The 19,889-nt window shown below is 40.3% G+C and overlaps 1 protein-coding gene across 6 annotated transcripts in view; it reads right to left on the bottom strand.

The window, feature by feature from the left end:
* Positions 1–19,889, bottom strand: part of Lyn (LYN proto-oncogene, Src family tyrosine kinase) — a 119,654-nt gene that overhangs the window by 24,775 nt on the left and 74,990 nt on the right. For all 6 annotated transcript variants that reach the window (XM_048782915.1, XM_048782917.1, XM_015485802.2 and 3 more), the window contains 2 exons: positions 14,814–14,996; positions 12,474–12,550 (listed from right to left, as the gene is read on the bottom strand). In XM_048782915.1, the coding sequence (XP_048638872.1) occupies positions 12,474–12,550; positions 14,814–14,996 (260 nt within the window). The remainder of the gene's footprint in view (positions 1–12,473; positions 12,551–14,813; positions 14,997–19,889) is intronic.

The raw sequence follows: 19,889 nt of genomic DNA, 5'->3' as shown, positions 1-19,889 counted from the left end.
CAATAGCAAGACTGTGGAACCAACCTAGATGCCCTTCAATAGACGAATGGATAAAAAAAATGTGGCATTTATACACAATGGAGTATTACTCTGCATTAAAAAATGACAAAATCATAGAATTTACAGGGAAATGGATGGCATTAGAGCAGATTATGCTAAGTGAAGCTAGCCAATCCCTAAAAAACAAATGCCAAATGTCTTCTTTGATATAAGGAGAGTAACTAAGAACAGAGTAGGGTCGAAGAGCATGAGAAGAAGATTAACATTAAACAGGGATGAGAGGTGGGAGGGAAAGGGAGAGAGAAGGGAAATTGCATGGAAATGGAAGGAGACCCTCAGAGTTATACAAAAGTACATACAAGAGGAAGTGAGGGGAAAGGGAAAAATAATACAAGGGGGACAAATGAATGTCAGTAGAGGGGGCAGAGAGAGAAGAGGGGAGGGGAGGGGAGGGGAGGGGGGATAGTAGAGGATAGGAAAGGCAGCAGAACACAACAGACACTAGTATGGCAATATGTAAATCAATGGATGTGTAACTGAAGTGATTCTGCAATCTGTATTTGGGGTAAAAATGGGAGCTCATAACCCACTTGAATCAAAGTGTGAAATATGATATGTCAAGAACTATGTAATGTTTTGAACAGCCAACAATAAAAAATTAAAAAAAAAAAAAGAAGAGGAGGTTGGAGGACGGAATTCTGAATTTATGTTTAATTGTTGGAGAAATGAACAGGAACTGGCCAGTGAGGCGAGAGACACCAATGTCATCATCTAGGGAGGACAGGACCCAGGGCATAAAGCAGGGTGGAAAGGAGCAGGCCATGGAGGAAGGAAGGGAGCTCTCTGCTGCTGACCTCTCTTTTCTCAGGGAAAGAGACAGCAAGAGAGTCTACTGGGAACTCTGGAGGAGTGAAAGGTATGGGGTTGGAGAAGCTGAAAGAGAGATTGTTGCCTAGGATTGAGGGACAGGGAATGGACTGGAATGCTGGGTTTCTGTTTTCGCGACTAAAAGGCTCAGGGGTCACTCCAGTTGAACTGGGCAAAATAACCACACAAGAGACACAAATACCTTTTTCTTTGGGGTCGCTGTGACGGCTCCTCTGACCTTAAGGGTCCGCAGGAAGAGAGAGAGAGAGGGCACGTGCTGACCCCTTTTATTGAGGAGAAGCTATTCAAATGAGGCCAGGGGTCAGGTTTCAGGGGGCTGAGTCTATCTTCATGATGTCCACTGTCAGCAGGTTGACTGACACCTGGGTAGGCCACACCCCAGGGCACAGTAAGAGAAGGGGACACACACAAGGCCCTTCCATGGAAGATTCTATCCTAAATAGGGCAAGGGGTTATATTACAAAGGAACAGGTGAGCAGAGCTTCACCCTGGGGCTGTAGCAAGACACACCCATGCATGAGACACCAACCCTTGAACCCAAGAAGGGTGGGGAAAGCTCTGCCACATTTCTGTGACTGAGCGCCTCAGCACCCAGCCGGGGAGTGTGACTCAGTCACGTGCAAGGTTGGTCTCCCACACTGGAAATGTGTTGTGGGGTGCTTAGGCACCTCAGGTCTTGAATTTGAAGAGCAAAAAGCCAACTGTCCTATAAATCCTGGCCACACTTGTTGGGTGGACCTGGGGCCAAACAGGTGGAAAGCTGGGCTTGCACAGGTTGGGATTTTATCAGGCACACATGGCAAAGAGGAGGCAAAGAGGTCTGTATCAACTGGGGAAGAAGGGAAGGAAAACATGAGGCAGGTGGAGGTATGGGACAAGAGGAACTGGAAGAGCTGAATAGATGCTAGATTGGTGGGTTAGAGTCCTAGAGGTCGAACCAAACAGAAGGGAGGTGATGGGATGAGATAGAAATAATGGAGGGGGCAGAGTTGTTGGTCACACCATGGAGTGGCTCAGTGGGGAGGGAGAAGGGAGTCAAGGATCTAGGCCTGAGTTTGAACGTATAGATCACTACAGATGATGACAGGGGTTGTGTGGGGTGAGCCAGAGCTGAGTCACAGCTCTGAGTCACAGAGCTGAAGGAGGAGCCCAGGGATGTGAGGTAGAGAATGGGAACTGGCAAAGAGGATCAAGCAGTGCAATTTCTTGTAATATAGCAAGGAAATTGCAGCTAAGACACACCCTGGTTTGCACTCTGCACCACTAACACCCACTCCAAAGAGCATCCTAATCAATAAACATACAAGGAGCTGGTTCTGACCTGGGCCATTCCGTTGTAGACGCCGGGGAAGGGGGTGGAAAAATTCCCAAGGGCTAGAAATCCTGGCCTTGCCCTCACCCCGGGAATTGCAGAGTCAGGCTCTGCTCAGCACCAAGAAGAGGCCACCAAAGGCCCCGAGTGACACAAAGGGAGGAAAAACCTGTTCCGGTGTGGTTTTTCTTTCCTTCAAATTAAATGCAGCCACCACTAGCCTCAGAGTCAAAGATCTCATTTTTAATTCCTCATACCTCCTGGTGTCCTTTATGGCACAAGGAATGTGAAACAGAGCGACTCTTTGTCTTTTTTCAGTGGCTCAGATGCTCATATTCTACTTCCTTCTTTTCATCTCACTTTATTTTGACCAATAAGAAGTTTTGTGCAGGAAAGTAAACCCACGGTTAGAGAACAAGGAAGAACATGCTTTATTCACACCTGAAGTCACCCAGAGAACCTTTAAAACAACATGTGTTCTAGTCACTCATTCAGAATTGTATGAGGCTGAAAATTAAAAATTTATGGTTTTAAATTAAATGTAGACAGTCCCTATCTTAAGTGGTTGATTAATTAGCAAATATTTATTGAGCACCTACTATAATATAAGGCCCTGTGCTAAGTGCTGGGGATACAAAGGTAAACAAGGACTTAAAAAAAATTTCTGGAAGGAATTTCTGGGAGAAATGGACAGGTGTCAAGATAGAGAAGAATGCAGTGGGCAGGGCATTTGGGATGGAATTGCTTTCAGTGGGAAGGGAAGGGGAGTCATCTCTGGACAGGAAGGATGTGTGGCATGGAGTGATGGGTGTTTGCTTCTAGGAAGTGGGTGTGGGATAGCTGCCAAGACAGGAAGGAGCTTGGTGAGCTATACAGCTGAAGAAGGCAGGGTGCTGGGGGCCAGTCATACCCATGGACCATCCAGAATTTTTCTAAGTATGGTGGGAATTCACTGAAGGGATGAAAACCATCCAATTGGTGAGATACACAGAGTGGTCAGATTTATAGAGATGGATGCTAGAAGGGTATTGTCAGGGGCCAAGGACACGAGGTGACCTAGTGTCTAACAGGTGCAGCGTTTCAGTTGGGGCAGATGAAAGAGTTCTAGAGATGAATGGTTTGGCTTCACAACCGTGTAAATGGACTGAATGCCACTAACTGTATTATACGTAAACATGATAAAACGATATATTTTATGTTATACATATTTTATCACAAAAATGGGGGAGGGGGAGAGGGGAGAGGGAGGTGGAAAGGGAAGGGTAGATACTGGGGGATGAAATCGACTAAATTATTCTGTTATAATGTGTTCAGGTATGAATATATAACAAGAAATCTCACTGTTATGTAGATTATTATAATGATAATGCACCAATAAAAAGAAAAAAAAATGAATTCCTGAAGAAGAGCAACAGGCAAAGAGCCTGAAGTTCCCCAATAGTCAAAAGAGACCAATTTCCAAAGAGAACATGTGTCCGTGCACGGGGCGGGGCAGGACAGTGGGGCGGGTGGCTATAAATACATATTATCCAAATCCAAATAGCATTGACTAGTTACTGAAGGTAAAATGTAACTGAAAGAGAGAAACTACTATAAGTTTTGTAGACTATTTGCTGAATATGATCACTTTCAAAGTAGAGTTATCCATGAACGAGTTCACAACTCCTCCTCTATAACTCAGCTTTGATGATGCTTCCAATTTCCTTAATGTCCACATCTATTACGTTGGTGTCCTCCCACCCGACATTCTCATCATGTGCTCCCACTTGCAACCCCTTGAGTCCCCTTTTCTGTGCCCTTATGTTCCTGCAATGGAAGACCTCTGTCTTTGTCTACCCACTGTCCTAAGATAGGGCGGTTGAGCCTGGTTCTTAGGATCACCTCTTCCAGGAAGCCTGCTGTCTGCCTGAGACACTGCCCCTCTGGGTTCTGTCCTTCCCCTGTGCTCTAAAAGTGGCCTCCAGGGCCTGCCCGGGTAGCTCTGGCCGCAGTCCACCATCTCTCCTGTTATCTTCTTGCCAACCCACTCACTCCTGGAGGCGGGGATGTGTCTTGTTCATCCTGTTCCCAGCAGAGCCTGGCTGTGCTCAGTGCACATTGTGGGAGGGAGAAAACCACAGCATGGGTGAGGGGGACACAGGGCGAGCAAGCCACAGGCTTAAAACAAAGGTTTGTTGGAATTGACACTGCTGATCGCTTCAAAGTGCCTTCACCTCCACTTTCTATGTGAGTAGCTGGTAATGACCTTTGCCAATCTCTAAGCTACTTTAATTTAATTTTAGCCTTGCAGGATTTCCCAAAGGGAAACTGTTTTGTAACTTACATTAGCATTGACCAGAAATTGCCACTCTGGGCAAAATAACATCAGGATAAGAGGCAGATTTGGCACAAAGGCCAAAAATACTACTATCTCTACTGTATATTAGCTAAAAGTTTCTTATTGGTGCTAGAAAGTTTCCTAATCAAAATTAAAACAAGAACAAATTTTTCTGCCTTGTTTGCTATCTTGTCCCATCTACCCACCCCCAAAAAAAGAGTTCCTGTTTTATACTATTTTGAAATGACAATTGCCTATTCTTTTTCCATTTTTCAGAAAGAAACTGCATGCAGTTTTGTAATTGTGAAATTGATTCTAGTTTCATATGTCCGTTTTATAAGTTTTCATGGCCAATATTTAAGTCAAAGACAAATCCATTATTGAAAACAGATAAATAGAATCAGGTCCCAAATTGCAATACGTTGGATAAAAAAATCTAGTGCTTTATAGCATAGTAGGGTGACTATAATTAACAATAAATGTGGCACATATACAAAATGGAATTTTACTCAGCATTAAAAAAGAATAGAACCATGGCATTTGTAGGTAAATGGATGGCGCTGGAGAAGATAATGCTACGTGAAGTCAACCAATCCCCAAAAAACAAATACCGATTGTTTTCTCTGATATAAGGAGGTTGACTCATGGTGGGGTAGGGAGGGAAAGCATGGGAGGAATAGATGAATACTAGTTAGGGAAGAGGGGTGGGCGGGAAAGGGAGGGGGCAGGGGATTAGCAAGGGTGGTGGAATATGATGGACATCATTATCCAAAGTACATGTATGAAGACACAAATTGGATGTCGACATACTTTATATACAAACAGAGACACAAAAATTGTGGTATATATGTGTATTAAGAATTGTAATGCAAAAAAAAAAAAAAAAAGAATAGCATTACCTTAGATTAGGTAGAGGGAAGTGAAAGGAGGGGAAGGCAGGGGATGTGGGGATAAGAAAGATAGTAGAGTGAAACAGACATGATTACTTTATGTATGTGACTGTGTGACCAATGTGATTCTACAATATGTATACTCAGAAAAATGAGAATTATATCCCATCTATTGTGATATATCAAAGTATATAAGTGCATTCTACTGTCATATATAACTAATTAAAATAAATAAAAAAAATTTAAAAAGACAATAGAAGTTGAAAAAAATAATTAACAATAGTTAATTGTACATTTCAAAATAGGTAAGAGGGAGGATGCTGAATGTTCATACCACAAATAAATAAGAATTTAAGGAAGGAGGTGAAAATGTTAGTTAACCTGGTTTTGATTATCACACATTTTATACAAGTATCAAAATATCATACTGCATCCATACACATGTACAATCATTATACATCAGTTAAAATATGTTGATTAAAAAAAGATAAATCACCCATATGCCTGCCATCTGGGCACTACATTAATATGATACATTCCTATTCCTTTATTTAGAGTGTAACTTACATATCTCATATCGATGCCATCTGAATGTGCTCAAAATCATTATGATTCCCATAAAAAAGAAAAAGAAGGTTTTTCTCAGTCATGGAATGGTAGAATTGAGGCTAGAAACCTGACATTGCCTGTCATCTTAAGGATGAAATGAGAACTCTGGGCCCTTGAAATGACTTTCCCTGGCAGAAGGAAGATTCCTGCTCTCTGCACAGTGTTTTCTCCACCACTAACATCATCTATAGTTCCATTTACAAAATCATGGCAATATTTCTTACACTCTGTTAAAAGAAAAAATTAAAAGGTCTGATCTGCTGTATAAGATATATGCTGGAAAATCTATGGTCTCCATGCAACAGCTCCTTAATGATGCACACTAAGGGGACACAATGTCCTGATCGCCATGTGGCCCCTTTATCCAGTTCAGATTATGTTATGGAATTAATTGATTTCCACTTTAGCGCCAGTCTTTTTCCCTTCTGAGGAGGCCCTTTTGTCTGACAGAAGTGCAGGGACATTAACACAGAAGCATGTCTGAACATCTTGTGTCAAGAGGTGAGATTAAGAGAGAGGGGAGGAGATGAGGTCTCTTGGTGGAAAAAGAACCCAGGTTGATCAGGAAGTTTCCACCCACCACTGAGTCTCATAAAATATCTCAATGCAACTCTCCCTTTCTTTAATTAAACTAAATGGGACATTATCAATCAAAGGTTAATATTAATAAAGGTTTTGAAAACAAACTAGCTGAAGATGAGGAGATATATATATATATATATTCATATATATATATATATATATATATATTCATATATATATATATATGAACATATATATATATATTTTGTTATATTGTGTTCAGGTATGAATATATAATAAGATATTATGGAGTAGTGGAGGTGATGGGGAGGTGATGTTGGAGAATAGCCTTGAGCAGACAAAATGAAAACCTAAATTACCTCTTAGGTTCCTTACAAGGAGACAGGCTGAGGAGTCCCACATCGGATGATGCTGGCAAACACTCTAGAAATGTCTCGAGAACATCCACCTCTGGATCTTTCAGGCCAGATTCACTACCAACCATTAATGTGGGACTGGGGAGGTCCCAACCTGGACTTATGACAAAGGATTCCCAATCTAAATAATGAGGATGTACTTAAAAGCTCAGATGTTTAAAGGTCTTCCTACTCAAAAAGGTAGAGAGTTACATGGATGGACTGAGGTTTTCTTCCTTCTTTGTTTTACCAATTTCCAACTTCAAATGTGGCATATCCTAAGTATGACTGCTGCAGGATAGAAAGATCTATATCTTTACAATAAAGATATTTGGGGTTAAAAAGGCTGAGGAAATCATTAACTCTGATAGGTAAAATTTAAAAAGGGGGGAAATGCTTATCACAGTGTTGTCAGGTGCAAAATGATCACGGAAGCAGCTCTGATCATGGGATAACATTCAGATACAGAGAAAGAGCCAGAAGTCTGAAGTCAGAAGATGTAGGATCAAGTCCCAGCAATTCTACCCACTAGCTCTATAACCTTGGACAAGTCCAAGTTTACTTCCTTATCTGTAAAAATAGGTTAAATAACATAATTTGCCCAAATTAGACAATGGCAGCATAGTGCTTTATTAACTTGAAGGAACTCAAAATCAGTTTTACTTGTTGCCATGATTATAGCAACTATTCTCCTCTTGCAGTTTTTATTACAGTTTGCTCAAAGATAATTGTCTGTTTCATTTTCGGTCATGTCAGCACTTCAGAGATATTGCCACTAAACAGCAACAAATGCTTTGATTCACTTGGCCTGAATAACAAGATGATTTATCTGACCTCCATGTGTCACTGTGAATTCTGCACTACATTTTCCTTTCAGTTTTACAAGTCTATGATTCCATCTTCATGTCTGGTAAAGGAAATTCCCACCAATTCCAACTCCCTCCTTTCCAAATTCAGCTTTCTTCTCTTACCTGGGGTAAAGGCTGAAAGGGATACGCAGTCTCTACTCTGAAATGTCAAACATACTTTGCAAAGGAGCGATTTTCTTATTTCAATACAGAAAAAAAGCACAAGATTGCTTCATTTTGTACAAGGAGGAAAAGCCGTGGGCAAATCTGACCCAGTCCAACCTTCTTCATCTCCATCAAATGCAGAAGGAGTGTAAGCACAGGGATGGTTGGAGGTGCAGATTATGCTTAGGCTCTGACAAGCATTTCAGAACTCATCCTGAGACAGGAAGTGATGACATCAGCTCTCAGATGAACTGGGAGGCTGTCATGTGCACCCAGCCACTTCCTGTCTCAGTGGATATGTAGGGAGGTGGAGGAGAGAAAAGTAGAGCATGGGGAAGTGGGTCATGGGACAACGGAGGAAGAGGCCAGACAGAAACAGTGGGAAAAGTCCCAGCTCTGCCCCTCAGTCTGTCCCCTTCTTCTTCTGAGGATGCACTTAAGTAAACCTACTTATTTCTACTCCCAGTAACCAATTTTTTTTTTTTTTGCTGTGAGAAATGGCTGACTTTTAGCAATATTCTGCTGTGAACTTTCAGTTTTCCAACTCTGGATCCTATTGACAATGCTTACATAAAAGAAAGCAAGCATTAACATATTGTACAACCTACCAATTATTCATTTAGGACTCCAATGTCAAAAGGACATGCCCATTTTTTTTCTGATTTATCCCTAAATTTCTACCCTAAAGAGTAGGATGGGGAAATGTGGAGAATAGGTTGGATTATCTAAGTATCTGAGCACCAGCTATCAGCACGGGCCAGCCTTATGAATATTAACTATTCTCAAGTTATTCACTATGGAAAAGTGACAAAGTTAACTAGTGACTCATGATGCAGAGGAAGAGGTAAAAGTACAACTTTTTTTTTTTTTGTATAGAGAATTTTTACAAGGTATAAAGGGAATTGGGGGTATTAGAGTTGGGTGAGGTGTCAGGCACAGTTAACAGAAAGTGGATGTGTGAGGGATGTGATTTGAGACTGAGGTTGAAGCAGAGAAGCCCAACTGCTTGTCGTCAAAGGTAGGTCCCCTCATGTTGGTATTATAAGAAGAAAAGTCACAAGTACATGAAGCCAATAATTCAGGGTAGGGCCAAAGGTGATCTCACCAGCTCCACCTTTAGGGAAGGACTGGGAAAGTGTTTAGGTGGGGTTTGCACCTTGAACAAAGATGAACTCAGAAAGAGCTAGTGTTTGGTTTTAAAGAAAATGAATTTTGGCTGGGGGTGTAGCTCAGAGGTGAAACATGTGCTTAGCATGCATGAGGCCATGGGTTCAAGAAAATAAAGAAAAAAAGGAAGGAAGAAAGGAAAAAAGAATGAATTTTGTGCTAACTCCACGTACCCAGGTCTTCATGGCTGCTGCTGACCTGTGATCTCCCACTGATATTAACAATCCATTCACTGAAACTGCTCTCTATGCCCCACCATGTCCTATCAGTTCTACACAGGGGCCACTGCCAGGAAAGAAACCCTGGGACAGAAAAATAAGTATCTGGATTTGGTCAACTGGCTTGGATGGAGATCAGCTTTGATGGCTTGATTGTCCCTCCTGTCACCAGGAAGGCTCAGTCCTATCACAGCAGAGTCCATTCTGGCTGCATGAAATCCACAGTCTGAAGGTCATGGTCAATGCCAGACTCTGATCATCTTCCTTGCAAGCTATGAAAGATTAGAAAGTGACCTCCCCCACTTGTTTCTAACTTAGAAAAAGTTATTGTTTGATTATAGTGGTAATTTGCAAAGTTAAAACATGATCTTTCAGTTAAAACATCCATATTCTGTTAACTTAATTAAACATGATTTTAATGAAGACCTGACTTGGACCTTAAAAACTTTGACTATGCCACAATAACATTTTATGAGAAAAACCTATGCAAAAATCAAACACAAAACAGCCACACAACAAAAGAAGTCATTCTCTGGGTATAGTACACATCCTGAGGTGTGCAGTTTCTACCTTGTAGTGTTGTGGGCACAAATCAGACCCTTAGACAGTTGGAACGAATGGTGAGGACCACTCAGGCCTCCCGGACATCCCTGTCCAGCATGAAAAATTGTTACTGTACTCCTCAAGGCTCTCATTCAATAGGAGACATCGAAGCCACCACTCAAGTAGAGGCCTCATTTATCTGTGTCAAATGTGATACAAATTTATCAGACTTCTGCTTTCTTCATTTCCTGCCTCATTATCTACATGGGATCCAGAGCTGCACCCAAACATGTTACCCTTCCTATTGCTGCAGAGCAGTGGTCTTCAAGCCTGGCAACCCTGGAGTCTCGTGGAAATGCTCATGGGGCAACATAGGGAGTTCAAGTTCAGGGTTAAGAAGGCAGGGATGACAGACCCCCACCTCGCCCCAACCTGCTTCACCACAATAATTTGTTTATGTCAGATGGTGCTATTCTAGATCACATTTGGATTTCCCACCCAGATGAAGTATGAAGCTATAAAGCTCGCCAAGTTCCAGCAATTGAGATGATGACTGAGCAGGGTAACTTCCTCATAGACCTTTACTGGGAGGGTTTTCCCAGCATCCACCGACAAGCTCTGAGGCACCTGCCTCCATATCAGCTCACATGATCTGACCCTCAACATCTTCACAGAGTAGGAATGACTATTTCTGTTTTATAGGCAAATAAACCAACCCAAAGAGGCAAAGGACTTCCTGAAAATGGTACAGCTATTTACAGAATCGTAGATCCAGGACACAAACTCTACTCCGGATGTTGAATTCCAGGTCTGCCTACAATATTGCAGAGTATGTGTTCAAGCAGACTTGAAGTGCTTTCCCTGTGTGCTCCATTCATTCTTTTGATCTCATCTTCCCAAGAAGGCCTCAAAGATTGTCCAAATAAAAGCGGGTCCAAGGGAAAAAAAATGGGAATAAGAAAGGAAGATCACAGACCAATAGAAGAGGGGGATTGAGCATGTTAGACTCAATAAATAATATGTGGTATTTATCCAAAGGAACTAAAATCAGCATACTATAGTATATATCAATGTGTACAGTAGCACAATTCACAATAGCCAAGTTATGCAATCCACTTAGGTGTCCTTCAACAGATGAGTGGGTAAGTAAAATGTGGTATATATACATGATGAAGTTTTACTCAGCCATAAAGAAGAATGAAATTATCTCATTTCTGTAAAACAATGGAACTAGAAAACATCAAGCAGAGTGAAATCAGTCAGACTCAGAAATTAAAAGGGTCAAGTGTTTTATCTCATATGTGGAAGCTGAGAAAGAAAGGAATTAAAAAAAAAAGTGATCTCATGAAAATAGAAGACAGACCAACAGAAATGAGGAAGAGGACCAAGCAGGAGGGAGGAGGAGAGGGCATGGGGAAGTATAGGGGAATGAAAGCAACCAAATTATGCAATGTTCATGTACAAACAGACCACAGTGAATCCTGCTCACGTATATAATGATAATATACTAATTAAAATGATAATGATAGAAGGGAGATTGGTAGAGTAAGTGGATTGGGGGAGGGAAAGGGAAGGTATTGGGGAAGGAGATTAAGCAAATTATGTTATGTGCATGCACAAAATGACATAATAAATCCCACTACTATGTAAAATTATAATGTACCAGTAAAAAATTAATAAGATTTTAAAATTGAAGATCATAAAGGCCACCTATCCTTTCCTAGATGTCTGTAAGTCTCTTTTGCTTCATACATTGGGTTTTATGGTACATGACCTTCCCAGAATAAGCAACCCATGGCCAACATTGAGGAATAAATCAAGCCAATTACTGAATATGACTAAGAGATATGATGAAACTATTAAAAATCAATAGCTGGAATTGTTCATATGTGCATTTCCTTGATGTACCAGGCACAATGGCTCTGTTTCTGGGTAATCTGCCTCTGCTCTTAAATATACTCCAGGATGCATGGGATTCCAAAGTGAACAAATGGGCAACTTCTAGGTTAGTACTAAAACCATTACCAATGAATATTTCTCAGAATCCTTACAACATAGCCCAACAAGAAAGAGTGAGAAGAGAAAGAGCAGGAAAAGAGAAGGAATCATAGTTCCTGCTTTTCCAAGAATGCTGAGGACTTACAAGTATCAGTGTCTTAGATTTAGAACTTAAAGAAACACGCATGATTTAGAAGTTGCTCTTAACTGTATGGAATTGCCTCTTCAAAAAGCTAAGCAAATTGATTGATTCAGCACTCTTTCTATGATTTGTGGGGAAATGATATAAGCATAAAGAGGTTTATCTGTCTTATAAAAGATGATATTCCACGCCCCCCCCCCCAAAAAAAAAACAAAAACGGAAAGGAAAAAAAATGATATCTAAGTCAAATCTGGACATATGTGAAAAGTCCCATTATTATCTCCAAGGATGTGTACTTTGGAAGGTCTTTTTCTCATAATTACTACTAGGAACTATTCGCCAGAAATTCCTTCTCCCTGGAATAGTGATTTCATCATGAATTCAAAGAAGTAAGGTCTTTCCAAATTTGCACACACAGTGGGCTTCTTAATACCTTACCTGAGCAGAAAAGTCGATGAGCTTCGGGAGCAGCACTTTGCCACCTTCGTCACTCTTGAGGAAATCCAGCAAACTGCCTGTTCACAGAGGAAGAACAAGGCAGTATAGTTCAAACATGCAAGAAGAAAAACCCAGGCAAAATTCAATGATATCGGGGAAGACTGACAGATGACTGGCTTTGCAGTTCTGTATGGTTATAAGCCTTTTCCTGATGTTGGTCAAACCTAGTCCCTTCCAATCTGTTAAACATAGTGCATGATCCAGGGGAGAAAGGAGGATGGCCGACACTGCTTTTCTCTTTCTAGGTGTCTGAAACAATGCATTTAAGAGTATCTGCCCTCATCATGAGGCTGCTACATCCACCTGATCTTTAGTGGGCTCTTCTGGAATAGAAAGCTGGCAAGTAAATCCTCATAGAGGACCTGCCTTTAGCAGACACCTGGCTAGGCTCACCCTCATCTATATCTTTATTTTTTCTTTTCGGGTACCAGGGATTGAACTCAGGGGCACTCGACCACTGAGCCACATTCGCAGCTCTACTATGTATTTTATTTAGAGACACCATCTCACTGAGTTGCTTAGTACATTGCTTTTTCTAAGGCTGTTTTTGAACTCATGATCCTCCTGCCTCAGCCTCCAAAGCCGCTGGGATTATAGGTGTGTACCTGTCTGTATCTGACAAAAGGTACAGAGCTCTGTACATGCCATAGACCCTCAAATAAAAATTGTAATGCATTCCACTGCCATATATAAATAAATTTTTAAAAAAGAGTATCTGAGGGGCTGGGGATGTGGTTCAAGCGGTAGCGCGCTCGCCTGGCAGGCGTGCGGCCCGGGTTCGATCCTCAGCACCACATACAAACAAAGATGTTGTGTCTGCAGAGAACTAAAAAAATAAATATTAAAAATTCTCTCTCTCTCTCTCTCTCTCTTTAAAAAAAAAGAGTATCTGATAAATGAACTCTACCCTGAAAAAAAGATATTTGGCCTACCCAAACAGGAGTGTGTCAACAGAAAAACTCTTTTATTTCCTGTGGTATCATGTCTAAAACAAGACCTATTTTTCCCCTGTACTTATAAGAGTTAACCTCCTGGGTAGCTTTGGTCAAGTTACTGAGTTTAGCAAAGTCTTCATAAAATAGGCACATACTGGAGGTCTTGTGAGGATGTACTTGGGATAGATTTAAAGCATTCAGCGTGGTGCTTGGCAGGTAGAAAGGGCTCAATAAATGTTACATAGGAAATATTCTTAGCCCTCATATTTCTGAAGAGATTGAGTGAGATCACCCATGCAAGGTATTCAGAACCATCTGGTACATAGTAAGTGTTTAATAAATGCTACGTATTGTTATGAGGAAAAGTTGTATGTATATATATTACTTAGAATGCTATTAGTTAATTAGTTTGATAATATCTGCTGAACTCCTACAAATGTCTGGCTCTGAGCCTATTTCCTGGGCTATAGAAACCCAGGCCATATAGGCTTAGTTTGGTTTTGTTTGTTTAACAATGTCCATTTTTGGAAGGACTCTGACTGCTATGCTGAAATATTAACAGATATTAAATAAGAAAATACACTATTCATCTTTCTAACCTATTTGGCTATGACATCACACTATAAAGTTCACCATGTATGAGATGACTTAATTTTGGATTATTGTTCATATTACTTTCTTCTCTTCATTCATTACTTCTGAGGACATTTTTAAAAATTATTTGAGAATTTATTAGTATCTCTACTGAATCAGAAGTGAATAAAGGAAGAAAGCTGGTAATATAAAGTCCTTTATCTGAAGGTGATAACAAAAGAAGAAAAGAAGGTTGCTTGGAACCTCTTCTTCAGAGATTCCATGATTGCATAAGAATTCAACTCAATTTTAACTTTCTTTTGTATGCCAGGCAAGCAATCTACCATGAAGCCAAATCCCCAAACACTTTATTAAAAATTTTTAAGTGACACCTTGAACATCTCTAGATAACGTCAATGAAAAAAAATGAGCTAGTTTTAGAATTTCAAGGACTTCTTTGAAATGTGTGTTCATTTATTTGACAATTGTTTATTGCAGTCTTAAGAGAGAGGATAGGTGTAGGATATTATTATTGGGCTCATAGGCATATGTAGGCAGATGCAGAGAAAACAGGATGACTATGCACCAATTTGATAACATGGATTACTTATGATGATCAGGCCTATGAAATGCTTTTTTAAAAAATATTTCCTGATTTTCAGTAGTGAACATGCTGTTTTTGAATTGAAATTATTTGAGTATTCTCTGAGCATCTGAACGTTCTACTGTGGATCAGACATCCTTTGAAGCACTGGGTATTGGGACCACTCACCCTTGGCCATGTACTCGGTGATGATGTAAATGGGCTCTTCCTTGGTGACCACGGCGTAGAGTCTCACCAGTTTGTCGTGCTGAAGAGTCTTCATGAGGTTTGCTTCTTCGAGGAATGCTTGCACAGACATGGTGCCAGGCTTCAGGGTCTTCACAGCCACCTTGGTGCTGTTGTTATAGTAACCTAGGAAGCGAAAAGACAGCAGGGCATGCCACATCAAATGGTAAATTTAAAAACTTCCCTTTTGGAGGCAGAGTTAGACAAATATTTAGTTACAGACAGAGAGAGCCCAAGATAAAACACTAGACAGTATTAAAATCAGGGAGGCTGGGTGAAGGACACATGGGAATTCTCATACTTTCTTTACAAAAAATCTAAAATTACTCAAAATCAAAGGATTTTATAATAGTAAAAAATGAATCTATTTGCACTCCATCATGAGGTCTCATATTTTCCTCTGATTAAAAAATATTATCCAAGGGCTGGGATGGGCTATGGCTCAGCGGTAGAGCGCTTGCCTAGCACGCATGAGGCCCTGGGTTCGATTCTCAGCACCACATAAAAATAAGTAAATAAAATAAAGACATTGTGTCCACCTACAACTAAAAAATAAATATCAAAAAATGTTATCCAAGACCAAAATAAACAAAAAGCTTTATGTATTTTATAATCCTTTACACACACACACACACACACACACATGCACACACATGTGATGTGGAAGAAAATATGCCAAAGTATACAATGAATACTGGCTATCTCCAAGGGTGCAACTATGGGCTATTTTATATTTTTAGAGGAGTTCTTTATCATTTATTTATTTTTAATTATTATAAATGAAAGGGGGGAAAACCCAGCATGGTTTAACTTATGAGCTAGGCAGACTCTGTGCTCAATGAAAGGAGCCGAATTTTAATTCTGATTTTTCTCTTGGGAAAACCTTTCCTCAGTGGTTTGGCAAAGCGGAAATAGAAATGATCACTATGCCCTTCCCTTTTGTCTCGGTTTCCATGGTTCTTTTGGAAGAGTAAAAACTGAAGTTGAGGAGGGAGGTGCTGCTGGTGATACCCTAGAATCTTCCCATGGGTTACTGCTACCTGGTGTGTTGAAGTTTTGCAAGTACCTGTCCTAAAAAAGGTGTCGTGGAAGTGGTAATTCCCCTTTGGGGGTCACAGTAACATCTGTATGTGTATAATAAACAGAGATGACAGGAAGCAGGCTCAGTCAGACCAGGAGTACCTCTGGGTGGTAGAATTTGGGATGACTTGCATTTTCTCTTATTCTTTTCTACTTTAAATAAATTTGTCAATGAGACTGAATCTTTTTTTTTTAAATAAAAGTAGTTATTTTTAATTTCAAACCCTCAAATGGGCAAGAAAAAGTATTAGTTTACAGCCATTTAGTCATCCCTGATCATGAAGACTGATTTCTCAGGGCTGAGGTGTAGCTCAGTGGTACAGCTAGTGCAGAGTCATGGGTTCTATCCCAAGTACTGGGGGGGGGGGGGATTGATTTACTTATTAAAATGTTTCCTTTTTGTTCCACTTTGGTTTATACATAGCAATAGTTTATAGCACCCTATAGGAAAATGAAGAACTCAGTATAAAATAAATGTTAGAACATAAGAAGAAGATCATAATAGAAAGCTGGGGAAAAAATAAAACTGTCCAGATCCTGTTCAAAAGCTACAACCTACGTCAAGTAACAGAATCATGAACATATTAAGTTGAATTGCCATCTAAACCCACGATTATAAGCAATGTGGCCTTTTCTACCCATCTTGAAGGTAATTTAAAAGTAAATTCCACCAACAAAAGCCCTTTAAAATTATATGTGAATTGAGAAGATTCCTTTACAATTTTTTTATTCATTTATAAATAGATCAGTGGCCTAACATAGCCAGAAAACACACTCTCCATAACATATACAACTGAAAAGAGACTAATGTCCAGAATCTGTAAATGATTCTTATAAAACAGTAAGTAAAACAGAAAAATCAGTAGACTTGGGTGGGCATCTCAAAAAGAAATTCCAGTGACTAACAGACATATGAAAGTTACTCAATCTTATTAGTAATCAGAGAAATGCAAATAAAGCCACAAGAAAAAAATCACTGCCCAGCTTGACAATATCAACTGCTGGTGAGCCCCTGCCCATGGGAAGACCCTGGGACAGATTCCTTAGGTGCTTTTCTGTGCTCTTTTCCGTGCATCAGTGAGATTGAATTGCAAACTTTTGCAATGATATCCCAAGGGGCCCAAGGGGCTGACTGTAGCTTCCTTCCAAGGGACCACATACCAGTTGTGCTGCTCTGACCACATCCTTCTGGGTATAACTCTACTGGTCAATCAAGAAACTATTAAGAACTCTTACACATTGCTGGTGAGCATCTAAACTGAGACCAATACTTTAGAAAATAAGTCTGGACAGTATTTAGTAGAGTTGAAGATTCATAAATAGTCAACCCTAGGTAATCTTCAGGCAATTGAATCCAGGACCACTCAAGGATACCAAAATCTGAGGAGGGTCAAAGTACATAATGACTACTGACTTATATAAAATGACATAGCATTAGCATCTAACCTACCCACATCCTCCCACATATTTTTTTAAAAATATTTTTTAGATGTTAATGAACCTTTATTTTATTCATTTATTTATATGCGGAGCTGAGACTTGAACCCAGTGCCTCACACATGCGAGGCAAGAGCTCTACCACTGAGCCACTACCCCAGCCCCCTCCCACATATTTTAAATCATCTCTAGATTACTTGTAAGACTTAATATAATGTAAATGCCTCATATATTGTTCAGGGGACGATGACAAGGAAAAAGGTCTGTACCTATTCAATACAAGAGCAATTTTTTTCCTCAAATATTTTCCATCTAAGTTGGCTTGCATCTGTGGACATGGAAGTATGGAGGGCTGACTGTACCCTACAGTCCAGCAAATTGATTCCAAGTCACCCTAGCGAAACTTACACACCCTGTACCAGCACAAAAATTGTTCCAAGCACATTGTGCCTAGTAGCCAAAACCTGGGAATAACTCCAGTTTCAACAGTAAAGAGTGAAATGAACAAACAAACTGTTACATGTCCAGAATACACATACAACAAACACCATATAGCTATGACGATAGTTGAACTGAAAAACATGAAGAAATACACAAAGATGTCTAGGAAAAGAGGCCAGGTGTAATAGAGCACATCCAGTACAATTCATTTACATAAAGCTCAAGAACAAGCCAAACTGGACCATATTGTTTAGAGATACATATGTCACCAATATAAAAGTAGTAAAACTATTTAAAAAAGAAAAACATCAGCGGGGGCATAGCTCAGTGGTAGAGCACTTGCCTAGCAACACAAAGCCCTGGGTTCAATCTCCAGCATTTAAAAAAAAAGAAAAAGAAAAAGAAAGCCAGGAAATTTTATAGCAAAGGTCAGAGTAGCAGATATCTGTGGAGAACATGCAAAGCTGTGATTGGGGAGGGGTAAGGGGACATTTGGGGCCTGGCAAGTTTCCTCCCTGTGATCTCAGTGGTGGACACACAGGCTTTCATTTTGTGAATATTCATGAAGTTGAATATTGTGTGTTATGCACTTTCCTGTCCTCTCATTACATTGCAAGGTAATAAAAGTTACAGAAACAAGACTGCTCTTCTTTTGTCATCTTACAAATAATGGGGGTTATGGAGACATTTACATACTTTTAAAGGATGAAGGAAAAAAAAAGTGCATTCCAAGGGTTAAGGGAAAAACTGGCCAGGAAATACTGCAGCTGCTGAAGACATTAAAAATGCTGATAAGGAGTTGGAGACCAACAGTGTCTAAACAGCTGTGTCCCACAGCTCAAAGAGAGCAGCAGCTTCTGCTCAGGGATCTCTCAGGCTGCAGTACTGAAGACAGTCGGGGTCTTCATCCTTACTCCAGAGGCAGGGTTTCCATTCAGCACAAGGATCAAATCATACCTTACGAGATATTCCCCTGTCGTTGAAGATTCCATGAAGGGCAGATCTGGAGATCTGAGCTGTTGTTGCAGAATGAAAATGCTTTTTTAAAATAATATTTTTCAAAGTAGTAAAGAACTTCCTGTGGAGTTTCACTTGGCCACAAAGACAGATGATGTGACAACTTGAGAAAACTCCCAATTCCAGCCATGACTGGCTTGTTACAAAGTGCCCACATACCACAAGGTGGAGGGCAGCTTTAAAAAAAAAAATGTATGCATTTGACTGGAAGTTGGCAGGTAATTAATTTCAATGTAGTTGGCTCAAATAAGAATGTATCAAGCAAAATGCCACTTAAAAGGTCTCCCTTCTTCCACAAAGTCTTTTCATAGACCAAGCGGTAAGAGGAAACAGCATCCATCTCCTCACTGCTTGGACAGTTCCCTGGGAATAAAAGAATCCACAGAGGAAACATGTCGCCCAAGTCAGATGTCAAGAGGATCACACAAACAGGAGGAAACAGCTTGCGGCAGGGACACCTCTTTCTTTTATCCCCACCTAACCTCTTTCCCCAGAGGACAGGTCACTTCCTAGTATTTGTTCTCTGTATTTCAAACCAAAAAAAAAAAAAAAAATCAGGCCATAAAATGTGACAGGTAGCCTACGAACAATTCCTCATGCTTGACAAAAATGAACTCACTTGGCTGACGATGATATGATTTAAATTGGTTGCTTTTTTTTTCTATTGATGAGAAAAGCTAGCCTGCTTATTACATGAGAAATAAAAACCAATTTCTGACAGCTCGAAACTGTCGAGAACTTGCTCTACCATCAACCCTTGGATGGTCAAATAGAAACACACAGCAATAGCATCACCAATCACTACTCTTTTGTTTTTATTCCCAGTATTCCTGTGCTCAACAGATTGAAATTATTTCAGTAATTAAGAAGAGATTTTCCTGGCTGAAAGCCAAACTCGCAGACCCTATTGGAAAAAGATCTCAGGTCAAATTTTCTTCTTTCCTTTTCTTTTGTTTTCTTTTCTTGATAACTGGGAGCCCACTGCGCCCCCTCTCTCTTCTCCTCTCCTCTCCTCTCCTCTCCTCCCCTCCCCTCCCCTCCCCT

This window comes from Marmota marmota, unplaced genomic scaffold, assembly GCF_001458135.2.
Source record: "Marmota marmota marmota unplaced genomic scaffold, marMar, whole genome shotgun sequence".
Lineage (NCBI taxonomy): Eukaryota > Metazoa > Chordata > Mammalia > Rodentia > Sciuridae > Marmota > Marmota marmota.
This window is presented reverse-complemented; position numbering and strand designations above follow the sequence as displayed.